Source organism: Dipodomys spectabilis, unplaced genomic scaffold (genome assembly GCF_019054845.1).
Source record: "Dipodomys spectabilis isolate Male_0828 unplaced genomic scaffold, ASM1905484v1 ptg000007l, whole genome shotgun sequence".
Taxonomy (NCBI): Eukaryota; Metazoa; Chordata; class Mammalia; order Rodentia; family Heteromyidae; genus Dipodomys; species Dipodomys spectabilis.
The window spans coordinates 1364939-1387257 of record NW_024870684.1 but is presented as its reverse complement, the minus strand read 5'-3'; the positions used below and the strand labels follow the sequence as shown (position 1 = coordinate 1387257).

General features: G+C 38.8%; 1 protein-coding gene across 1 annotated transcript in view; it reads right to left on the bottom strand.

Annotated features, from left to right (window-relative positions):
• Nucleotides 1–22319, bottom strand: part of Fyb2 (FYN binding protein 2) — a 91761-nt gene that overhangs the window by 30104 nt on the left and 39338 nt on the right. The window contains exons 5-10 of the mRNA XM_042699284.1: nt 12000–12100; nt 5994–6028; nt 3592–3646; nt 3498–3504; nt 2759–2861; nt 1565–1724 (exon numbers count right to left, since the gene is read on the bottom strand). Of these exons, the coding sequence (XP_042555218.1) occupies nt 1565–1724; nt 2759–2861; nt 3498–3504; nt 3592–3646; nt 5994–6028; nt 12000–12100 (461 nt within the window). The remainder of the gene's footprint in view (nt 1–1564; nt 1725–2758; nt 2862–3497; nt 3505–3591; nt 3647–5993; nt 6029–11999; nt 12101–22319) is intronic.

Genomic DNA, 22319 nt, shown 5'->3' with positions numbered 1-22319 from the left:
TTCTATTGATCTAGCTATGTCCTTTGCCATGCAGAAGCTCTGCAGCTTCATGTTCTCCCCCATAGTACAACCCCTGTTGTCACTGTATTTGATTCTGGTGTCCTGAATCTTGTATATACATTTTTATAATTTGGGGAGGGAAAGGGAAATAACAAAATGCTGAAATAAGGATACAGGATGACCCATTGTAACAATGAGCTGTACACGACAGTATGTTGAAAACGAACTTTACGTCTTTGCGGGGGGCGGAGAGGGGGTGGCAGAGGGAGGAGTTGGTGGCATGGAGACAAAAGGGATGGTAGGGGAAATATGAAGGAGGGGGTAACAATGCCAGATAGGAAATGGACGCATTACCTTGCTCATGTAACTGTAACCGCTCTGTACAGTATCTTTACAATAAAAATATATATTAAAAAGCATTCCACATAGAACTATGTGAAATGATCAAGCCAAATTATTGAGCCCTTTAAGAATATGACATGGTCAGTTCACTAGGAGAATGAAGTGTATGAAGCAAGTCATTTGTATGGATATATAAGGCCAAAGAAACAGGAGAAAGATTTTTAAGGGGCTATTAGTTTATCTTATGATCACTACAACTGTGATATATCATGAAATGTCAGTTGGCTTGCTATGGCTTCATCTACCAGAATTTACTGTTTTCCTTCTGATAATGGCTGTCTTATTTTCTTTGGGAAATCCTTCAAGATGATAGTATGTAATTTTCATAAAACTGACTTTGCCTCCAGGTCCCAGGTGTTATGATGCAGGCTGGACAATTGGAACATTATATCCTTTTTCTTAATGACTCTATCAAGGATGGCATATGACCCAATGGCAGCCAGCAAGACTTGGTCTCATAGCTGTTGAGAAGATAGGATTTTCTAATTTGCCTCTATGGTGTATAAGAACATAGGTTGGAAGCCTGTCACCTCTGGATGCTGCTATCTTACCAACACAAAGGTGGAATCTACCTGAAACATGAAGTGACATAAGAAAGGAACAAAGCCAGCAGAGGAAAAGTGACACTGAGTCCCTGTGATATGATTGGTGTTTCTGGGTCCCATCAATGCCTGAACTTTCTACTTTAAGTTTTTGCTTTAGCAGTATATGATTTAATTGCTATACTTATAATCAAGAGTCTTGATTAACCTGAAGGCAAAATGCAACCTAAATAAGCTCAACAAATGATGCTGTATTAAAGCATCAGTATACCAGTACCATGATCCTACAAAGGCAAAAGCAGCTAGTAGATATGAAAAGATCCAGTCTACTACCTAATATAATATTGGATCTACTCTTCATAGAACCCTTGTGAGCTCCATATTGTAATTCTCTTTTACAACTGAGCTGAGGGATTTATGAAGTCACATACTGGCAAAGATTTGAACTAAGTACTTTCTTCTAAATCCCTTGTTCTTTCCACTCCTGCAGACAACTCAACAGGGTCAGATACTTGGTACATGAAGGTGTTCAATAAAGACTTGTAGAATAAATTACAATCTTGTTTACAAGATTTAAAATAATTTGCTAATAGTGATGAGTAAGAAGAAATGCAGCTTACCCTGACTTTGGGAGTGTCTGGTTAGTTTCCTGTCTTCAGGACAGGCCTTTGTCTGGATGATGTTGACCATGCTTTCCTGCTTTCCATCTGGCATGCAACTTCTATCTCTGTGGTCTCCAGGCATCTGGATTTTTCCAGGTGTCATTTCACAGACACCTACCTGTATATGCACAACAGGGAGAGTACTGTCGGGCTCTGACTGGTTAAATCACCTATTTGCTTATGCATGCTGTTTTTTTTTAACTCCTTATAGGTAACAACCATTTTTTAAAAAATTGTCTTTCTTGGGGCTTGAACTCAGGGCTTGGGTACTGTTACTGAAGCTTCTTTGCTCAAATCTAGTGTTTTATTACTTGAGCCACAGCTCTACTTCCAGATTTTTTAGTGGTTAATTGGACATAAGAGTCTCACAAACTTAACTGCCTGGGCTGGCTTTGAACCAGGATCCTCAGATCTCAGTTTCCTTAGTAGCTAGGATTATAGGTGTGAGCCACCAGCAGTCAGCTACAACAGCCATTTTTATTAATCATTCTTTAGAGCTTTCTTATTAGAGTCTAAGCTTACAGGGTATACACCCTGCCTTTCATTTACTTGTAAATGGCCAATGAAGGCCTAGCTCTGCCTATGGGTACAAGGCAGCACCAAGTATGAGGTGGGCTGTTTATACATTCCATCTCACTGTCATGATAGTACATAAAAAAACATCAGTAGTCTTCTCCACAGAGGGTTTAGGGAACTTAAATAGCCGGTGTTTGGTTCCATCATTTGTGATCTCCTGAGGCAAGATTCAATCCCAGAGCCTTGTCCTATGATAGTAAGGGAGGCTGGGTACTCTTTCTCCTTTCTGTTTGCTTGACAGTTTGTCTGTCAGCCCACCATTCTTGGTTCCTTCTTATGTCTTTCCGCTCTTGCTCCCTTCAGCACTTGTCTCCTGACTGAGAGAGTAGAGATGCAAGGACCAGACCATGTTCATGGTCTGGAGGTGGTACTGGTCACAGAGGTAGTACTTACAACGACCCACTTCCCTGGTTATAGAGGCTGTACTCACAATGACTAGAGTATAATGTAATACTACTTACAGAAGCGCCGCTCAGAGCCATGGAAACAGAGGACAGGCAGTCTATAAAACGTCACCCCTTGTACTGATTCTGTCACAGCTCTGAAACCATACCAGAGACTCCAAAACACAGATACCTTCAAAAGAGGGTTTAAATGTAGATCCTTTTCTGGATTTGGAGGCTGCAATTCATACGATTCTTTTTCCTTCATGTTTATATCTCCATCTTCATGTTCAGGCCTGGAATGTAAACAGTTATCAAAGAAAAGGGGAAGATGAGTATTTAGATTTGAGTGCATTGGTCAATCCTAAATGAAATGAATGAATAAGATATATTTAAACAGATGTCATTTTTTTAAATAAGGGACCAGGGTCAAATCAACTACCCAGTTAACTTCCCCGTGTTTCTGGCTGCTCTAGTCCATGCCAGAGTCTCAATATCTATTTAAATCATTTAACTCTCATGACCTATAGTATAATATCTAAGCCTCATTGTCTTCTAGAACTATTCTTTCCAATCCCGTGTGTCTTTGCTGTTACTTTTCTGCTTGAATCTAGACTCATAATTACCCAAGTCTACTGCCTTGTTGGAGAAAATGTGCCATTTGTTTAGGAATTTAGTGTCATACATTCCTTCTATGTCTTATATTGCTGACAAATACAAGACCCTTCTTGATTTGCCTAAAACATCTTACCTCTGAAAATCCTTGATTCCCCCAAGTGATCACACTGTTTCTGCTTTCCTATGCTTTATCCTTCTAAATGTCTCTCTATGGATCTATCTTCAATTCTTCATCATTGCCTTATAAAACAGTTTTTTGAGTGATTGTGACATGGGATTGATGCAGATGAGAGCAGAAGGAGGGGCAGGAGTACCAAGAACCTTTCATGACAGAACCAGTTCAGGCACTGGACCCATGAGCAACACCTAGAAAAAACCTAGTTCAATCCTGAGAGTCAGTGGCTAGACTAATGGGTTTGGAAGAGAAAACTTGCCTTAATTCTTGATGAGGGCTCTTCCAAGGCTGAAAGCAAAAAGGAAAACAGTCATTTTTCTAAATTTACCCAAATCAAGCTGTGTTGTTTGGTTACAGGCAGTAAAGGCAGACAGTGACCACAGAAAGTTCCGTTTGGAGCTGAGGATCCATCAGAAAAGAAAACAAGTGTTTCTGAAGTTAGAGAGTTATGACATGTGCATATGTGATTTGTTATTGACAAACTGTTTTTTGCACACCTTTCCAGGAACTCATGTGAAGGAAGAACTTCTGATCCATGTGAGAAAACAGGCATTTGTGGTACTTAAGCAGTGTTGCAGTGGAAGTATGGAAGGAATGCTGGATTTTTTCCCTTATTGATTTTTTTTTTTTGTCAGTCCTGGGGCCTGAACTCTGGGCCTGGGCGCTGTCCCTCAGCTCTTCAGCTCAAGGCTAGTGCTCCACCACTTGAGATACAGCAGCACCACTTCCGGCTTTTTCTGCTTATGTGGTGCTGAGGAATGGAACCCAGTGCCTCATGCTTGCAAGGCAAGCACTCTACCACTGAGCCACCATCCCAGCCCCCTCCCTTACTGATTTTGTGCTGGTCAAACCTCAGTTCTTACATTTCCTAGATATGTCTTCATTAAAATTGTGTCCCAGTGATCAAAATAGAACCTCTTATTTATTCAGTGATGGCACATCTGATGCCATTGATTATCCAGAACCTAGCCAAGAACCCTGAAGAAAACAGCAAATAAGCATCCACAATGCTGCTACAAAATCCAGGCATAATAGCTCCTATATTCTCCTTTGGGGCAATTCCTGCAGGTCTTCATCCAGAGGCTTCTTGACTCTTATTTACATCTGTTTCTAGCCAACTAAAGATGGCCCTGGTAGAATGAGGAGTCAGATCAATCTTGTTCTATATCTCTGCTACATTAATTCCAGTTTACTTAGCTGCATTGAGTCTTCATGTCTATATCTACAATACGAAAAAGGCACTACAGGTTTCCAGAGTAAATGTGAGGTTTAAGGGCTTCTGTGTAATTCCTGGCCAGCTAAAGGAACCATTGTAGACACAAAGATGACCAAAATGATAATTATCAGGAAAGAAAACAATTACAACAATGATAGGAAACAGAATCGTGGTGACTTGGTGTGAGGGTAACTAGCTCTTCTACGGGGTCAAAAAGCATTGTGTTAGAACATGAACTACACCCACTAAGACCCACATCCAAGATATTCCAAGTCATCAAGAAATGAGGATGTCAGAGCTCACTCACTAAGCCTAAAAGAGAATATAGAACGCACCTGAGGCTTTAAACATGAAAAATGCATTCCTGCTGTCTTGTTTCAAAGGGATGAAACTCGGTGACTGTCCTGGGAGGGTTCACTTGTGTAGAAGAGTTTATCACTTGTGGATATGGCCAGGGAAGTGAAGTATTTTACTAGACTAATTCTATTCCTAGATTCAGGAGTATGCATTTGATGAACACATTTTCACATCAAGCCTAAGAAAACTACAGCAGACAAGAATGAAATTCTAGACTAAGCATATCCAGTAAGCAAAGAGTAGAACCTTACCTGACATGAAAACCTGGGTAAGTACCTGTGATGTGCCAGTCCCCCTAGTAAGGCTCACGTACTTTGCCTTCATTCTCTCAGCAACTTGGTGAGATAAGTACAGCTCCTCTTACTTATTGAGAAGCCACTACTGTAGACAAGGTAACAAAGTACCTGCTTCCTGTCCCTGCTGAGACTCTTCCAATTTTCAGAGGCTATAACTACTGGGGCACAGGGAGGCAAAATGCTGTGTTCTAGGAACTTATTGTTGACTGGTGTGGATCTTATGCTTATCCCCACATGGACTCCCGGATGTGAGTGCTCTGATATCCCCAACTTCCAGCTGAGGAAACGGAGATGCAAGATGAAGTCTCCAGGGTCAGTGATTCTGCTTGGGCCCATGTAAACTGTTACATTGCTTCTAACTGGACATCTAGTACCATACCCAACAGGAGCCCAAGAAGTACCTTTGAAGGGCTGGTTGTTTTCTTGAAGGCACAAAATGCACATAGTTGGATTACATCCAGGGTTGTTGCTTTGACCTCTACAAGGGATAGTTATAAAGGGACAGGTGGTAATGGCCGCCACAGGTAAGGGGCTAGGGATAGACCACTCATCTACTCTGATCCCATTACATATTTTCTGATTCTTGTCATGACAAGGCTCAGGGTTCAGAATCTTACTTACTAGAATCTGGAAATACCCAAAGGAATAAGAAGAAAATCAGAAACAAAGGCCTTTACTCTCTTACAAAACTAAAAATAAACTACTTGAGAGTCAGTTCTCTAAGCTTATTTTAGTATGACATTGGTAACAAGAAAAGATACAATACCTTTTGGAGTTCTTCGATTTCAACTTCATAGGTAACTACAAAAACATGAAAGTATTTCAAGTCAACTCAGTTTGTCCACTTGTTCTTTAAAGCAGTTGTGCAAGAGTTCATTGTTTTTCCAAGCTCAAACATTGCCTTATGCAAGGCTCTGCCTACATGGTTTGGAAATTCTGGGGTCATTGATCATAGTTTGAATTTCTGTGGGGATTTCCAGAATAAATTTTAGAGCTAATGGAAACATAGGAAACCATTTTTAAGTGTCCTGGTTTAGTAAACAGATACATGTTTCCTGCTTCAAAGAAAGCACTGAAAATTAGTGTTGGCCTTTAAAAAGCAAACTTGAAAGGCAAAAAAGTAGTAAGAAAAGCCCACAAAGTGTTTTGTTTCCTTACTTACAGCTTAAAACCAGAACCCTACTGAGGCTTACATAACCTTTGATTTTTCAGATGGCTCTGTGGATTTTATGACATCATGATTCCCTTAATTATTAACAAATACAAAAATCCCAGACCTGCTTGCTACTTCCTACCTGGGAAATCTCAGACAAATTACATCATTTCTTTGGGCCTCTGATTGGTCATTGACCAGGAGGACTTGCCTTAGAGATATTACAAAGGTAGCATTATCTAACAAAGTGCCAAGGATTGAATAAAAAATGACATGATGATATATTTTTTTTCCATAAAATTGCTTCTTTTTTGTTCCTTTTTGCATGGAAGTATCTATAAAAATTCTGTCTCTCACTGTTAACAGACATGTGTGTGGATGGCAAGTAGGATCATTCTCTGTTTCTTCTTTCTTGTTGCTAGAATCCTAACATTTTTCTTACAAAACTGACGAAGGAACATGTTGCCTTTCTAGGACCTTATTATTAAAATATAATAATAATAATAATATAACCTTGTTTATGACACATTCAGATAAAAATGTCAAGCTCACAAGGTCAGTGTGTTGATAAAGTGTCGGGTTCTAGTGGCAAGCTTTACAGGCCAAACTTAGTCCCAGGTAGGAATTCGAGGTACAAAGGACTACAGCCTAGAGAGGCAGGAAGAGAGTGGGAATTATGAGAGAATATGGTCTTGGAATTGCTTATGCTGGGGCACTTACTTTCCATAGTTCTTTAACTTTCTCTGCCTCTTTTATCCAGGGAGGTAAGATGGCTATGACTAAATTAGAAAAACAGTAATTAAAAAAAACAGGTAGTATTTTTGTACCCATAGACAGCAGGAATTATGCTATCTGTTCAGATGCATAATTTCACTGAATTCCCCTGAGGATCACTACTAATCTAATATTCCAATGGACTGCTGAGGAAACAGGCACCCAGGGAAATGTAGTAACTAGGTCATTCAAGCGGGGGCTGGGGGGGCAGGCATAGGGAACGGCTTGCCAATTTTCTTCTATGAATTTGTTCATCTAAACACAATATTACCTGGAAATGTAAATAGAACTTCCTGGTGTGAAGGTAGCCTTGAGGGTAGCCAACCCTTTGAGAAACCTCTGGCCCTAGGAAACAGTCAGAGGACCTCTGAGGACAGTTCTGCAGAGATTCCAGAAGAGCATGGATGCTCATCATCTATGGTTAAATGCTCTGAAAATGGGCAAAACCTCACCAAGGCACCATGCTGAGCTACAAAACACAAGGAATGGCCTCTGCTCTCTTCATATTGCCTTCTTCCCCTATGACTTACAAAGAAGTCGGTGGAGCCTTAACCTTCATGGGCAAAGGAAGAAAGATCTCTTTAGGTTAACTCTAATTGTTATGGCATAAGAATTAAACCATAATATATTTTTTCAATGTATAGCAATGCAATTGCTTGAGTACCATTAGTTAAATGGTTATTTTTTTCTTCAGTTGAATTTACCTTTGAATCTTTTTTTTTTTTTTTGATGTTGCTGAGGTTCAAATCTTGGGTCTCATGTTTGCAGGTTGGGGCACTATCACTGAGCATACCTCCAGCCATTTTGTTTTAGCACATGTATTGGTTATTTTATTAGATTAAGTCTGACTTCCTGCACAGACGTGCACCTAGACCATGATCCTCCTTTTTCGGGCTTCCTTCCATAATTTGGATGACAGGCACAGCCAGCTTCCTCTGTCAGGAAGACGCTAAGGAGTCTCATGAACTTCCTTTTCCCAGGCTGACTTGCAACTGTGTTTCTCTCAAACTCAGCCTCCTATGTAGCTGGGATGACAGGCCTCTAGATAGCTATTAGTTGAGAAAGGGCCTCAAGCACTTGTTGTTGTTGTTGTTGGTCATGGGGCCTAAATTCTGGGCCTAGGTGCTGTCCCTCAGCTCTTCAGTTTAAGGCTAGCACTTTAACACTTGAGCCACAGCACCACTTCCAGCTTTTTCTGCTATGTGGTGCTGAGGAATCAAACCCAGGGCCTCATGCATGCAAGGCAAGTACTCTACCACTGAGCCATCTTCCCAGCCCAACCTCAAGCACTTTTAAGCCTGGCTGGACTGACCTTAAGCCATGATTCTCCAGATCTCAACTTCCCACACACCTTGAGAGAGATATATTTAACTGTTCTCAGCTGTTGGTTGAGAATGAGTCTCACATACAAGCCAAGGTTGGCCTTGAGCCATGATCTTTCTGACCTCAGCCTCCCACATAGCTAGGAGTACAAATGTGAGTGACAAGTATGCACACTTGCCTTTAAATCTTTGTAAACAGAAAAATCAGTTTAGCCTACTCCTTTTCCTGGGTTCTTTTTATTATCATTAGCAATAATAGTAGAGATTGATTACATCAGGTGAAGGATTCACTGTGATAATTCACTCTGATATGATAGAAGGTACTTTGATTGTCTTCACCTGCTCTATTGTTTTGGGGCTTTCAATTCTCTACCGCTGCTCCCCATGTTTCTCTAACAATACTACATAAACTTAATTACCATAGCTTAAGTCTTGGAATTGGTTGCCTGATATTTCCTACACTTTGTTTCAAAATTGTGTTTAGCTGCTTTATTTCCCTTGCATTCCCATACACATTTTAGAATAATCTTGTCTTTCTATATAGAACATCTTGCTGAGATTTTTATAGGAATTGCCTTAAACCTGTGTACCACTTGGGGAAAATTGAGAATTTTACTATCAATTTCTACTATATTGAGTCTTCTAATCCATAAACACAGTATGTCTCTTCACTTGTTTATATTTTCCTTGATTTATTTAATCCAAATTTTATAGTTTTCTGCATCTAGCTTATGCATGCTGTGTTAGATTTAAATCTACATCTTTATCTTTTTGGAAAGGTTTGAAAAAGTATTGTGTTGTCAGTTTTATCATTTATGTGTTCGTTGTTAGTATATAAAAATATAATTGTATCCTTAAACTAGCTGAACTCATTTGTTAGTTCAGGGAGGGGGCAGTATATTTGTTTGCTTTTGCTTTTTAATAAAATCCTTAGGAATATCTACCTAGACAATCATGTCAGTACAAATAAAGGCAGTATTAATTTTCCATTTTTAATCCATTTGTCTTTTATTTTCTTGTTTTACTGGCTGAAATTTTCAGTGCTCTGTTGAAGAGAAGTAGTAATTTAGGGCATTCTTTTCTTATTCTCAAATTTGGAGGGAAAGCATTCAGTGTTAATCACTTTGGGATTTTCTTTTTTTTAATTTTTATTTTTTATTGTGAAAATACTGTACAGAGGGGTTACAATTACATGGGCAAGATAGTGAGTACATTTCTTATCAAGCATTGTAGCCTCCTCCTTTGTTTACCCTTCCCATCCCTTCCCATCCTCCCTCCCCCCCATTCCCCCCCCCCCAAGTTGTAAAGTTCGTTTGCAACAGGACAACTTGTACTTCTCATTGTTGCAACAGGTCCACCTGCATCCTTATTTAAACAACATGTTTTTCCCCTTCCCCTCCACAAATTATACCGACATCAAATACAGTGAAAGCACGGGTTATACTGTGGGGGAGGGATCACTTTGGGATTTTCCTATTTCCAAGAACCTCTGTATCATGATTGCAGATGGAATATTGTTTATTGCTTTTTCTGAATGGATCCCAATATAGTTTCTTGGAAGCCCAGTGTATCCTGAGGAAGGAAGACTTAGAGAGAAGGTATAAGCAGCAACGTAGGGAAGCATTCTCACACACTGGCACAGGAGAGATGGTGGGGCAGGAGAGACTCATGTGGTCCAAGAAGAGAAGGTAACGGTTTGGAAAGAAGCTTCTTCTTGGCCCTTTCACATAATTGGCTTTGAAACATGATTGCTGTTTTTATTTTCAGCAATGGGGTTTGAACTCAGAACATTACAGTTCCATTGAAAACCTGAGTCAGATCCCCATGTCCTTTAGCTTCTAGTTATTTTTCATATATGGTCTTCTGTGGTTTTGCCTGTGCAGTCTCAGACCACAATCCTTCCATCAACATCTCCCTACTTGACTGTGATCCTCCTATATCTACCTCTCAAGTAGCTAGGATTATTAATGTGTGCCACTGTGTCTGGTTGACCCAAAGCTTTTTTATTCAAAGTGTGGTCTATACACTTTCAAGTCACCTGGGAACTTGTTAGATATAAAAAGCCTTAGGCCACACACAGAGTTTATATTTTGACAAGATTCCTGAGATTGCTCTAAAGCAGAGCATCAGATACTCTGGATGTAGGATGCAATTGTATACCAGTAGTCGTAGGGACCAGGAGTTGTTCACCTCATTATTAGGATTTTACAAAGCACATGGAGAATCCAGACTTCTCCCAGTTGATGAGGAAAAAAAAAGTTTTCTAAGTAGTTCTTTAAGTGCTTATTTCATTGGGTTAGGGAGAGGAGATTTCTTTCATAATTTCTTAAATGTATACTCCCAGGAAAGTGGTTTCCTCCCTAGAATCTTGAGCTTCTTGTCTGTAGAATAAGCACAACAGACCGATAATTTTTTGGAGGGTGGGGTTGTTTCTTCTCCCAGGGGAATCAAACCTCCTCGATTGAGGAGCAGCATCAGATTTTTGGAACTGGAGCTTGCTTCCCACGGTACTCGACCATGCAGGGCTTGTGGGAACTTGCATACCTATCCTTTCTGACTTTGTTTTCCTGTTTAATAATGGATAATAATAGTAATAATAATAATAAACATTCACAGAGGACTTGGAGGGCCTAGCACATTTTTCGCACATGCTCAGTAAATCCTAGTGTTTATTGCAGCATGAATGGTTATAGGTATTACAAAGAATTAGATGGTTGGACAGGTAAAGACATTAAAAACATGAAGAATTTATGAGTCCTTGCTTCTTCACCTTTAAAAAAAACAGGAAGGTTCTGTTTTTTACCGACAGGTCTGAAAATTGCCAATACCAGGCAATTAGCTCTGAGCTAACCTCTGATCTATTACACCAATTCCCTTCTCCTAGTCAGACTGAATATAAGGACATAATTCTACATGTTCTATAATCTCCCTTTCCACACACAGAGAAACCAGTCACTTTCTAAGGAACACCACCTGAAGAAAGATGAAGTTTCTCTAGAAAGTAAAGGAAGGCAAATGAGTCACCATATCTTGGTTCTTCCTTCCCACAAACCCACAAAAGACAGAGGTGCTAAGTCAATTGATGAAGAGCAAAGAAGCAGGAAAGAAAAAGTCAGCAGTAGTAGTTATAGATAGCATCTGTGCATACACACACACACACACACACACACACACACACACACACACACATGTATACATATATACATATATGTACACACACAGGGAGAGGAGAGAGAGAGAGAGAGAAGGAGGGTAGCTTATTGGAAATAAGAGTCTCATAGACTTTTCTGCCCAGGCTGGTTTTGAACCATAATTCTCATATCTCAGCCTCCTGGGTAGCTAGGATTACAGATGTGAGCCACCAGTGTCTGGCTACTTGTTATATTTTTTAAAAAGAAAAGAAAAATGAGATTGTTGAACAGAATGATTATGAATTTTTTTAGTAAGCTTGCGAGAAAAACCACTTTTGACACATTTTTTATTCCACACAGGGTTACAATATTAATTGGCTTAGCAGACTTACCATCAGCAATTTCTTCTACAGCACTGGGGTTAATGGAGTTGCTGCAGTGTCTCAGATAGGAAATGGTTGCCTCATAATTATGTGGTTCTTCAAATTCAGCACTGAAAAGCAGGGAGAAAGAAGGTAACTTAAAACATTTCTTTAATCTCATTTTAGAGCTCTTTGTACATCTTGCTCACTAGAGAATTAATGTAAGTATGTCTAGTCAATATGGTGACCTCAGTAGATTCAGAAGGCAGATGTCACCTCCCTCCAATGCACAGCAACTCAGGATAAAATATAACAGTAAAATCTTGCATAAAGATTACATACTTCACATAGAAGTCAATGCAGTAAGACCCCCAGATGCCAAGCACAGTGAGAAAACGGATAAGCAAAGGCGAAAATGAGGATTGTAGTGAAGGGATAGCCAGGAAACTTAAGACCAGATAAAGAGGAGACTTCATGGCTGGGTGGCTAAGAACTTATTATTAGAGTCAGAAGGTAATTCTGAGCCACAGACCTCATGTGAATGGGAAGCTGCCTTTGAGATCTCAGCAAAAAGTCCACAAAATGCTGACCCATCTATAAAATAAGTTCTCAGAAATATCTGTGCTGTGCACTCACTCAGTGAGCGAGCAAGAAAGCTTGCTCTCGGACTGTGGCCACAGAAGATGAAAGAATCAGTCACACAAAAATAAGAAACTCATAAATTTCCCCCCAATTACAGATATAAGGTCTACATTCAATCAATTGATGTATGGAAGAGACAAAAAAAACCCCACAAAACTGCAACTTGAAATCCTGATCTTGCTTGTAAAGACAAATCTAAAATGTATAAAGAACGAACTTCCACCCATAACAATTATGATTTCCAAAGAAAACATGCTACTTAGGATTTACAAAGGTAAACCAGCTTAACATCCCAAACTGGAAACCACACAGGACATGAGCCCACCCAGGACTGTCAGAGAGATAGAACTCGTGGTAAATTAAATGATAGAATTAAAGAAAATGGATTTAAAATAATAAATAAGAAATAAACAATAAAATCTATTGCATAAGAACAAGAGGTTTAGGATCAAGGGAAAGGAGTTAAAGAACTCATAAGTATAATTCTTGAAAAAATAATGTAGAAGTTGGAAAAGTTGACTAGATAAAGGGACTAGAGGGACTTAGTAAACTAGTTACACCTGAGGAAAAATTAATCAGAATAAGGTGCAGAGAGTACCAGGTAGAAAATACTGAAATTAAGTGAGGGAGGATGGAATTGGAAGGCCCAGCACATAAATGAGGGATAGTGGAATGGAGAGAGGAGGAGGGGGGGGATAATGTAAAGGTCCATATTCAAATAAGAGACAAGACATTTGTCAGTTGTGGGGCTTGAACTCTGGGCTTGGGTGCTATCCCTCGGCTTTTCAGCTCAAGCAAGTGCTCTACCACTTGAGTTACAGAGCCACTTCCGGTTTTCTAGTGGTTTATTGGAGATAAGAGTCTCAAGGACTTTCTTGCCCAGGCAGGCTTTGAACCGTGATTCTCATATCCCAACTTCCTGACTAGTTTAGGATTACAGGCGTGAGCCCCCGGCGCCCGGCCAGCAAGACTTTTTGAAGATTGAAAAGGCACATGTGTTTTTCCATTGAAGTAGCTTCAATAATGAGAAACGACAACAAACTCACACATCCTGTTTGTAATAAATTAGCACAAAACAACTAATAACATAAAATCCATGTGAGAGAAAAGACAATTTGTCTTCTATGGACAGAAATCCAGATTGGCCATGAACTACTCATTAGTATAGTAGTGGATTGAGATTGTAGTTAATACCTTAAACACTGAGGAGAGAAAGCTGGCACTATAAAACTATCTCAACTCAGGTTCCACTTAATGATGAGGGGAAAATAGATGAGTGCATACATTAACTACTCACAGATCCTACTAAAATACCTCATAATGACATATTCTGGTGCAAAGAAATTAAACTAGTAATAAAGTCAGGTATAAGGAACAACAGCAAACAGACTAATGAAACTTTGGCAAAACTAAATAAATATCAACTGTAAGATTAGTATTTAGAAAGGTTGCAGAGTAAGATGAAATAAGAATTTGAAATAATAATATGTAAATTAATTTTAGGTCTTTGTAATATTTAGGAGCAAGATAGTGATTTTGATTAACATTAGACTTTCTTATATTGCAGGTGTCAATTATTGCAGTAAAAAAGAATGGAAATAGATTAACTTCTCAATAGGTAAAAGTTATTCAACTGAAAGCTTAAATGTTAGAGAAAAAAGTAGAAAAGAAAGACAAACATAGGAATAAGAAAATTATAATGGCAAAATTTCAAAACTGATCAGAAATTTCAATAAATGCTTACAGATTTCCTACAGTGGTAAGATAAAGTTATATCCAACTGAATAGTTAATGCTGCTTAAAGTAGTTTAAACACCAAAGATCGCACATATATTGATGGAAAAAGACATTTACACCAAATTACTACCAAAGGAAAGTTGAATATTAATTAATTTTTAGATTAAAATTAAATCAGGCTTATTAATATTACATTTTGGCATGATCAAGAAGACGAGAAAGAGCAAATAAATAGTGTACACCTGTGCACACTCCCAAATTATAGATAAGAAAGAGCTGTGGCTCATGCCTGCAATACTAGCTACTCAGTAGCCTGATTGCTGGAGGATCAGATCAGCATGGGCAGAAAAGTTTACTACAGTCCATTTCCAAAATAACTAGCAGAAAATCATGACTATAGGAATTGCTCAAATAGTAGAGCATCAGCCTAGCAAACACAAGGCTCTAAATTCAAACATCAGTACGACAAAGAGCAAGAGCAAGAGTGAGCAAGAGAGCAAGAGAGCGAGAGAGCGAGATATGGTATTATTTTTGTATTTCCTTTTGGGACTAAGTCTTACTATGTAGCCTAAGTGGGCCTTGAACTTTGGGATCCTCTTGCCTGAGTTTCTCCAGTGCTAAGATTACAAGTATAAATCAGCATGCTCAGCTTACAGATCATTTTAGGTTCTCAAAGATCTAAGAAAATGTTATAATCAGTTCTCTGCCAATATGTGAAAATTTTAGAGAAAACTGGAAATTTTGTATAGAAACATAAATTCCCACACTGACTGAGGAAAAAGTCATAAACAAAGAATGAGCAGGTCAATAATCATTAAAGGACTTAAATCTGTTGAGCAACATATAACTACTCTTTCCTTTGTCCCTCTCCATGATATTATACGTTCATTTGAATAGACAGTTTTAGGGGCCAGAAAAATTGGAAAACCTATTCAACTTAAAAGAATAGTATAATTTTGATTTGCAAACCATGAAATGATCAAATAATTTTTAAAAATGCAGCACAATCTCATGATATTTAGCTCAAATCTCCTAAATAAAATCTTGGAAAGATTAATTAAGCAATACTGAAACTTAAGAACAACTAAAATCTATTCCAAATGTCAAGAATGGCTCAACATTAAAGATGTACCATTGTAACTGATCACATTGTTTTAATAAGAGAGGCGGGGGGGAAGATTACAGATGCCAAAAAGAGTATTGTATTAAGGAAGTGTGTTCTTCCTTAGCTAGTTTAACCTCCAACAAATACCATCTTTAATGGTGAAAGATAACAAAGAGTTAATATGTATGAAAATTCTAATGGGAATTTTGTGCTGATAGCAAAAAAGATGAATCCATGGAAAATTGGGACAAAATTATATGAGAGTCATTAACAAAAAGGTAAAATAGAATGGCCTATAACATTTAAATTCCAAAACTCTCAGTAAACAGGAAAATAGAGACCATGAGACTTTAGTTCACACCTGTAGAATTAGCAAGAATCTGTTTGAAAACACCCCATTTGGCAAGAAAATGGAGAAGTACATCTTTTTATATTGTAAAGGTGATGAATCGAATTAAAGGGTTACAGTTATATAACTAAGGTAATGAGTACGTTTCTTTCTTATTTTTTTTTTTTGGTTCTGGTCGTGGGGCCTGAACTCTGGGCCTGGGTGCTGTCCCTCAGCTCTTCAGCTCAAGGCTAGCACTCTAGCACTTGAGCCACAGCGCCACTTCCCACTTTTGTTTTCTTTTTGCTTATGTGGTGCTGAGGAATCGAACCCAGGGCCTCAGGCATGCAAGGCAAGCGCTCTACCACTGAGCCACCTTCCCAGACCGAGTACGTTTCTTTTTAAACACTGTTACCCCCTCCCTCACTTTCTCCTGCTTACCACACCCCACTCCTCTAGGAGATCTTTACACAGTCTCAAGAATAAGACTTGACACGACCATCTCAGAAGGTAATTTTTCCATATCAATAACACTGAGTTGATTATTATTATTATTATTATGTGATTCTACTAAATCAGAAGCTTCAGAAAACTTGCTTATATTCACCTAGAAACCTAGGATGATTTTTTCAACATTATTTGAAATGCAAAAATTTAAAAGCACTCAAATGTCTTTCAGTCAAGAGAATAAATAAGCAAATGGTGGTATGTTTATTTGGTGATATAAAATACAGCAATTAAACTGATAAATGAAATGTAAGTATATCTGCATGGAAAATAGCTTTGTTCGCAGAAGCAAGTGGTAGGAAGATGAAATAACATAGCACTTAGACAAACGTTTAAAATAATGTATCTTTAAAAGATGTAGGAGTTGATAAATGGAGTCTAAGCATATTCCCCAGTTCACAATAGGTGGGAAGGTCTGACTGGGAAGAAAGGAGAGAAGAGAAGATAGAAGTTGGCCTGGCAGGAGAAAAAGAAAAATGGCAACCTGGAATATAAAAAAGGGACCTCAACTTTTTCCATTACAGATGGAAAATTCCAGCTACTTCACACAAAGTGTGAATAGTCTGAAGGAGAAATGATTTCCCATAAGCCTGTTGGCTTTTTCACATATGTAATCGGTGTTGACATTTTGATATTCTCCTTGATTGTGCTCTTTTCTATGTACATTCATGAAGTTGTCAACCCAGAAAATATAAAGATTCAGGGTCTCTTTTCCTTCTTTTCCTCCACGCTTAGCACATCCTACCAAATTCATTCTCTTTGTTGTTTGATCACTTTGCTGCTTTACTGTTTTCCATCATTTTTTTTCAAATTCTCTATGTCTTTAAAGACATAGGAATAGAACATTTTGCTGAAAGAAAAATGCTAAAATGGAATGCTTTAGCAACTTCTCCTTTCATGTTTATGTTCCTCTCTCCCTACATGAAATAGTGGAAAGAAACTTATTTAAATTATAGGCTCCACCATGGATCTCAGGCTCTAATGACCCAACAACTTCACTGCGTCTATGGTAAATTAACTTTATTAATAAGAAACAATTTGTGGGGAAAATTGAAAGAAGATGTCTAATCAATTTCTTGTATTACTTTTTGTCAAAAGTGAATAAATATGTCACTTCAGATAATTATAAAGAAACACCAAATGTTTTCCTTTAAAAAAAAAAAGGCAGGTTTCAGACAAATCTTCCTTATAGACAGGCAGTCCTGAAACCAGTGTCAGGAGGTGATAAAAGGATATTGCAGATTAACTTAAACTATTCTCTTTGCTGTCTAAGAATATCCTCTATCTTCTTTTTCTTTTTCTCTTTAGTGCACTAAAGCTAGATCCACCTTGATTTTATACAGTGTGGATCAATATAAAGACTTTGAATTGTAAGGAAGAAATAACTCTATGATTTCAATGTCTTTATTTCCACATTTATGAAAAATATCTACCTCTAGGACCATAGAATTACTAGGAGGCAGAATAGAGAAATAGCCAGACCTGCAGTGTGGATTTAGACAGATACGAATTTGAATCTTAGCTCTCTTCCACTTTCTAGGAATAAAGTACTGAATAAATACTTTAATCCTCCACCTTCCACTCTGCAAAATACTAATAATAAAATCTACTCTAACGGTATATTGTGGGTAATGATTGAAGTATTTGCCCTCTGCACAGTCATTTCTCAAAAAAGTGTGTTAGTAATGTTATTATATGGGAGAAATCATTGTGTTTAAAAAAGCTAAGTCTTGAGGTTTGTGTTTTATTTTATTTATTTCCTTTGCTGGTCATAGGGCTTGAACTAGGGGCCTGGGTGCTATTCCTGAGCTCTTTCACTCAAGGCTCGTGTTCTACCATTTTGAGGCACAGTGTCACTTCCAGTGTCAGGGTGGTTAATTGGAGCTAAGAGTCTCACAGACTTTCCTGCCTAGGCTGGCATTGAACTGCAATCCTCAGATCTTAGCCTCCTGAGTAGCTAGCGTTACAGGCATGAGCCACTAGTACCCAGCAGGGTTTGCATTTTGCTTCATTTTTGTGGTTTTGGGATTTGAATTTAGAGCTTCATACTTGCCAGGCAAGTGTTCTACCACTGAGCCATGCCAGGTGCACACTTAGACCATTATCTACTTATTTTTAGACTTCTAGTCATTTCTGGGATGACAAGTATGGGTCACTATACTCAGCTGTGAGTTAAGAAGGGGGGGGGGTCTCATGAACTTTTTTGATCAAGCCTTGTAATGAGATCTTCTTATTCTCAGCTCCCCATCACTCCCAGCTTGTGAACTTCCTTTATTACAGACATGGCATCATGTTTCATATTTCCTCATAGAAAACGTCCAGTGATTTAACTATTACATCATGACAATTTAGTGTTTTAATGATTTCTTCAATATTGTCATATTCAAACAGCATAATAATAGCTCCTTAACTGCAACATCAGTGTTAAAGATGGCTTCCAAAAGCAGTTTTTTCTGAGCTTTGATTGGCTCTTGGAATCCTACAAACATTTGAACAAGTGAGATTTCTGACTGAAGTGTTGACAAGTGGTGTCCTCTCATGGTTGATTCCACTTGCATCTGTTTACCTCTGGCACAGCCCTGAGATGCTCTACAGAGTCCTCACTGGACCTTGGAGAACAAGCTGTCAACCTCTGTGCTAGGCTGGGCTGTTCTCTCTGGACAGGTACTCATGCAGGTCATTCAGAAAACTGTTCACTTGCTTGAACAATGACAGGTTTAATTAGTATGCTATTTCTTGAGGGTATATTGTGTGTGGGACCTGTGTGGCTACCAGTATCATTTAAGTTCTTTTTTTCTTCTTTTTTTTTTTTTTTGGTCAGTCATGGGGCTTGAACTCTGGGCCTGGGCACTGTCCCTCAGCTCTTCAGCTCAAGGCTAGCGCTCTACTACTTGAGCAATAGTACCACTTCCAGTTTACTAGTGGTTAATTCGAGTAAGAGGCTTATAGACTTTCCTGTCCTGACTGGCTTTGAACCGCGATCCTCAGATCTCAGACTCCTGAATAGCTAGAATTGTGGACATGAGTCAATGGCATCTGGCTTCATTTAGGTTCTTAAAACCCTATTTCCACACAGGTCACTGTGAGGACTTGGTGTGGGAGTAACTGTTAAGATATGGAAAATATCTCACAAGTGAGTTTCCTTACTTGTTTTTACTCATGCCACATTGCAAACCAGTGAGTCAGAAAGTTCCATTGCAAGAAATTATTCTGCATAGTCTAAAGAAGATTTTTGCCTTAGATAGAAAGACTGAGACTTCAACAGAAAGATTGGAGTGCATAGTTTTATCAGGAGAGTAGATCTAGGTTGAAAATGATTTCTTCCTCTTTTGATTCCAGTGGGCCATGCATTTTAGGCATGAGACAAAAAAGTGGCTTAGCTAGCAGCTACTATCTTTGTGTGATGTTTTACAGGTTCTGGTAATAACGAAACATGAGACCATCTGACTTCTCATTTACTGAAGTGTGAAGCTCCCATTTTCAGAATGTGCTTCTTGTCAGACTAATCTCCCAAAAGATATTCACCTTATGAAATCTTTCTTGAGTTCAATCGGTAAAAAGTGACACCTATGCTGTGGATCTCAAATACACACACACACACACACACACACACACACACACACACACACACATCACTTATCAGCACCTGTATCATAACCTAATTCTGCTAGGACTTCAATCACAAACATACAAACAAAATTACACAGCCCTACACACTATGTTTTTCCATATCAATAAAATTAGAGGTATGATTCAAGAGGTTGAGTGCCTGCCTTCAGCGAAAAAGCTGAAGGAGAGGGCTGAGAATGTAGCCCCAGGTTCAATTCCTCAGCACCACATAAGCAGAAAAAGCCAGAAGTAGGCTCTGTGGCTCAAGCGGTAGAGTGCTAGCCTTGAGCTGAAGAGCTGAGGGACAGCGCCCAGGCCCAGAGTTTAAGCTTCACAACCAACAACAACAACAAAAAATGCTGAAGGAGAGCATCTAGGCCCTGAATTCAAGTTCAAGCACCAGTACTGGCACAAAAAATTGTTATTGCAACATTCAGAATTGTATTTATCTTAATGTAAGTAGGATTTGGTATCACCATTTCCTGGGTGAGGAAATGGAAGACCCAGTGATACTTATTTTTCAACATTACATGGAAAACAAATGTGAGCCTAAAGCTATCTAATTACCAAATTTATGCTTTTGTTCCCTTGTAATTCACAACCTGACATTGCTAATTTTCAAGTACTTCTACTATTCTATTTAATCAGACTTTAATTACACAGATACATATACCTATAATACCTGTACTTGAGAAGTTGAGGAAGAGGATCATGAATTTGAGGCCTATGATATGTGGTGAGATCCTTTACTAAAAGAAAGAAGAATTAAAGAAGGAAAGGAAGAAAGAAAAAGAGGAAATGCCAGTAGATCACATCTATGACCCCAGCTACTCAGGAGGCAGAGATGTAAGGATAGAAGTTTGAAGCCAACCTCAGGCATAAAAGTCGTTGAGACTTTTATCTTCAATTAATCATTGAGCTGTGGCTCAAGTGGTAGAGCACTAGCCTTGAGCAAAACAAGTTCAGGGACAGTGCCTATGCCCTGAGTTCAAGCCTTAGGACTTGTACAGAATGGTGGAGAGGTTGCTGGGGGAAAGAAGGAGAAAAAGCAAAAAAAAAGGAAAGAAAGGTAAATGGTACTATGGGCCGAACTGGGCCTCATGTGTACTATGCTGGCTTCTACCTCTAGTCCCTGCTTGGTGCCAGCTAGTCTGTCATGTTTGAAGAGTATCCAGCAGACAAGTTTATGGGTTGAAGATGGTGGGCAAAGGGTAAGAGAGTTAAGGAGAGAGGCTTAGAGAATAAACCAGTCTACAGAGAAGTATCTCCTTGGCCTTAGTAGAGAATTTGTGGCTTTTGAGTTTTATTCTATTCAACATAGATGTCAAGTGCTTGATGATTAGTTAAATATGTATTTAATTTGAAGAGTAATGAATCCACAGGAGAGGAGGAAAGGGAGGACTGTACCTTGCATGAAAGCTACAAAAATAAGGACCAGTATACCCTTTAGAGCTGGACTCTAGGCTAAGGAGCAGAGGGATGTTTCATGTGAGTCCTGATTTTTCTCATGGCAATAGCCTTTACATAATACACAAGGGAAAACTATAGAGAGCTCAGATTGCCCTATTTAGCCTTAATACTAGAAGGATATAATATTAGATATGCAAATTAATGCAAAATACATAGGTAACATAAATGTTCATGGAAGCTGATGAGCGCATGTGTTAGCACATAATTGTAATCTCAGGTACTTTGGAGGTAAAGATCAGGACAATCACTGTTCAAGGCCAGCCTGGGATAAATAGTGAGACCCTCATCTCAACAAAACCTAAATGTGGTTCATGCCTATAATTGTACATGAAAGGGATAGGTAGGAGGATATAGTGGTACAAGAATTTTCCCAGTCAAAAAGTGTGAGTCTTCTCTCTCTGCTCTTTTCTAGCTCTCAGCTTTTTCCTTCTCTTCTCTTTCCCAGCTCCCTTTTCTTTTCTAGCTCTCTCTCTGCTCTTTTCTAGCTCTTTCCTCTTTTTTTCTAGCGCCCTTCTCTTTCCTAGCTCTCTCTCTTTCCCACCTTTCCCAGACTTGCTTTCTCTCTCTGCAGTTTTCTAGCTCTTTTCTAGTTTTCTCTCTGCTCTTTTCTAGTTCTTTTCTCTCTCTTTCTTCTCGTTCCCAGCTCTCGCTCTTTCCCAGGCCTTTCCCAGCCACGTGGAGTGCCAACCTTGCCTGGTCCCAGCAGGTCTACTGAATAAACCTACCCTTTACCTGAAAAAAAAAAAGTGTGAGTCTTAACTAAAATAAATAAAAGAGCTGGGGACATGGCTCAAGTGGTAGAATGCTTGCCTAACAAGCCCAATACTGCCAAACAAAGGTAATAGAAGTTGATATAATACAATTTATCCATCTTTCTCAGTATCATTCTGTTTATTTTTCATTTCATTGGTCCATCACTTAGCCATTAAATAATAATTCTTCACCTGTCCAC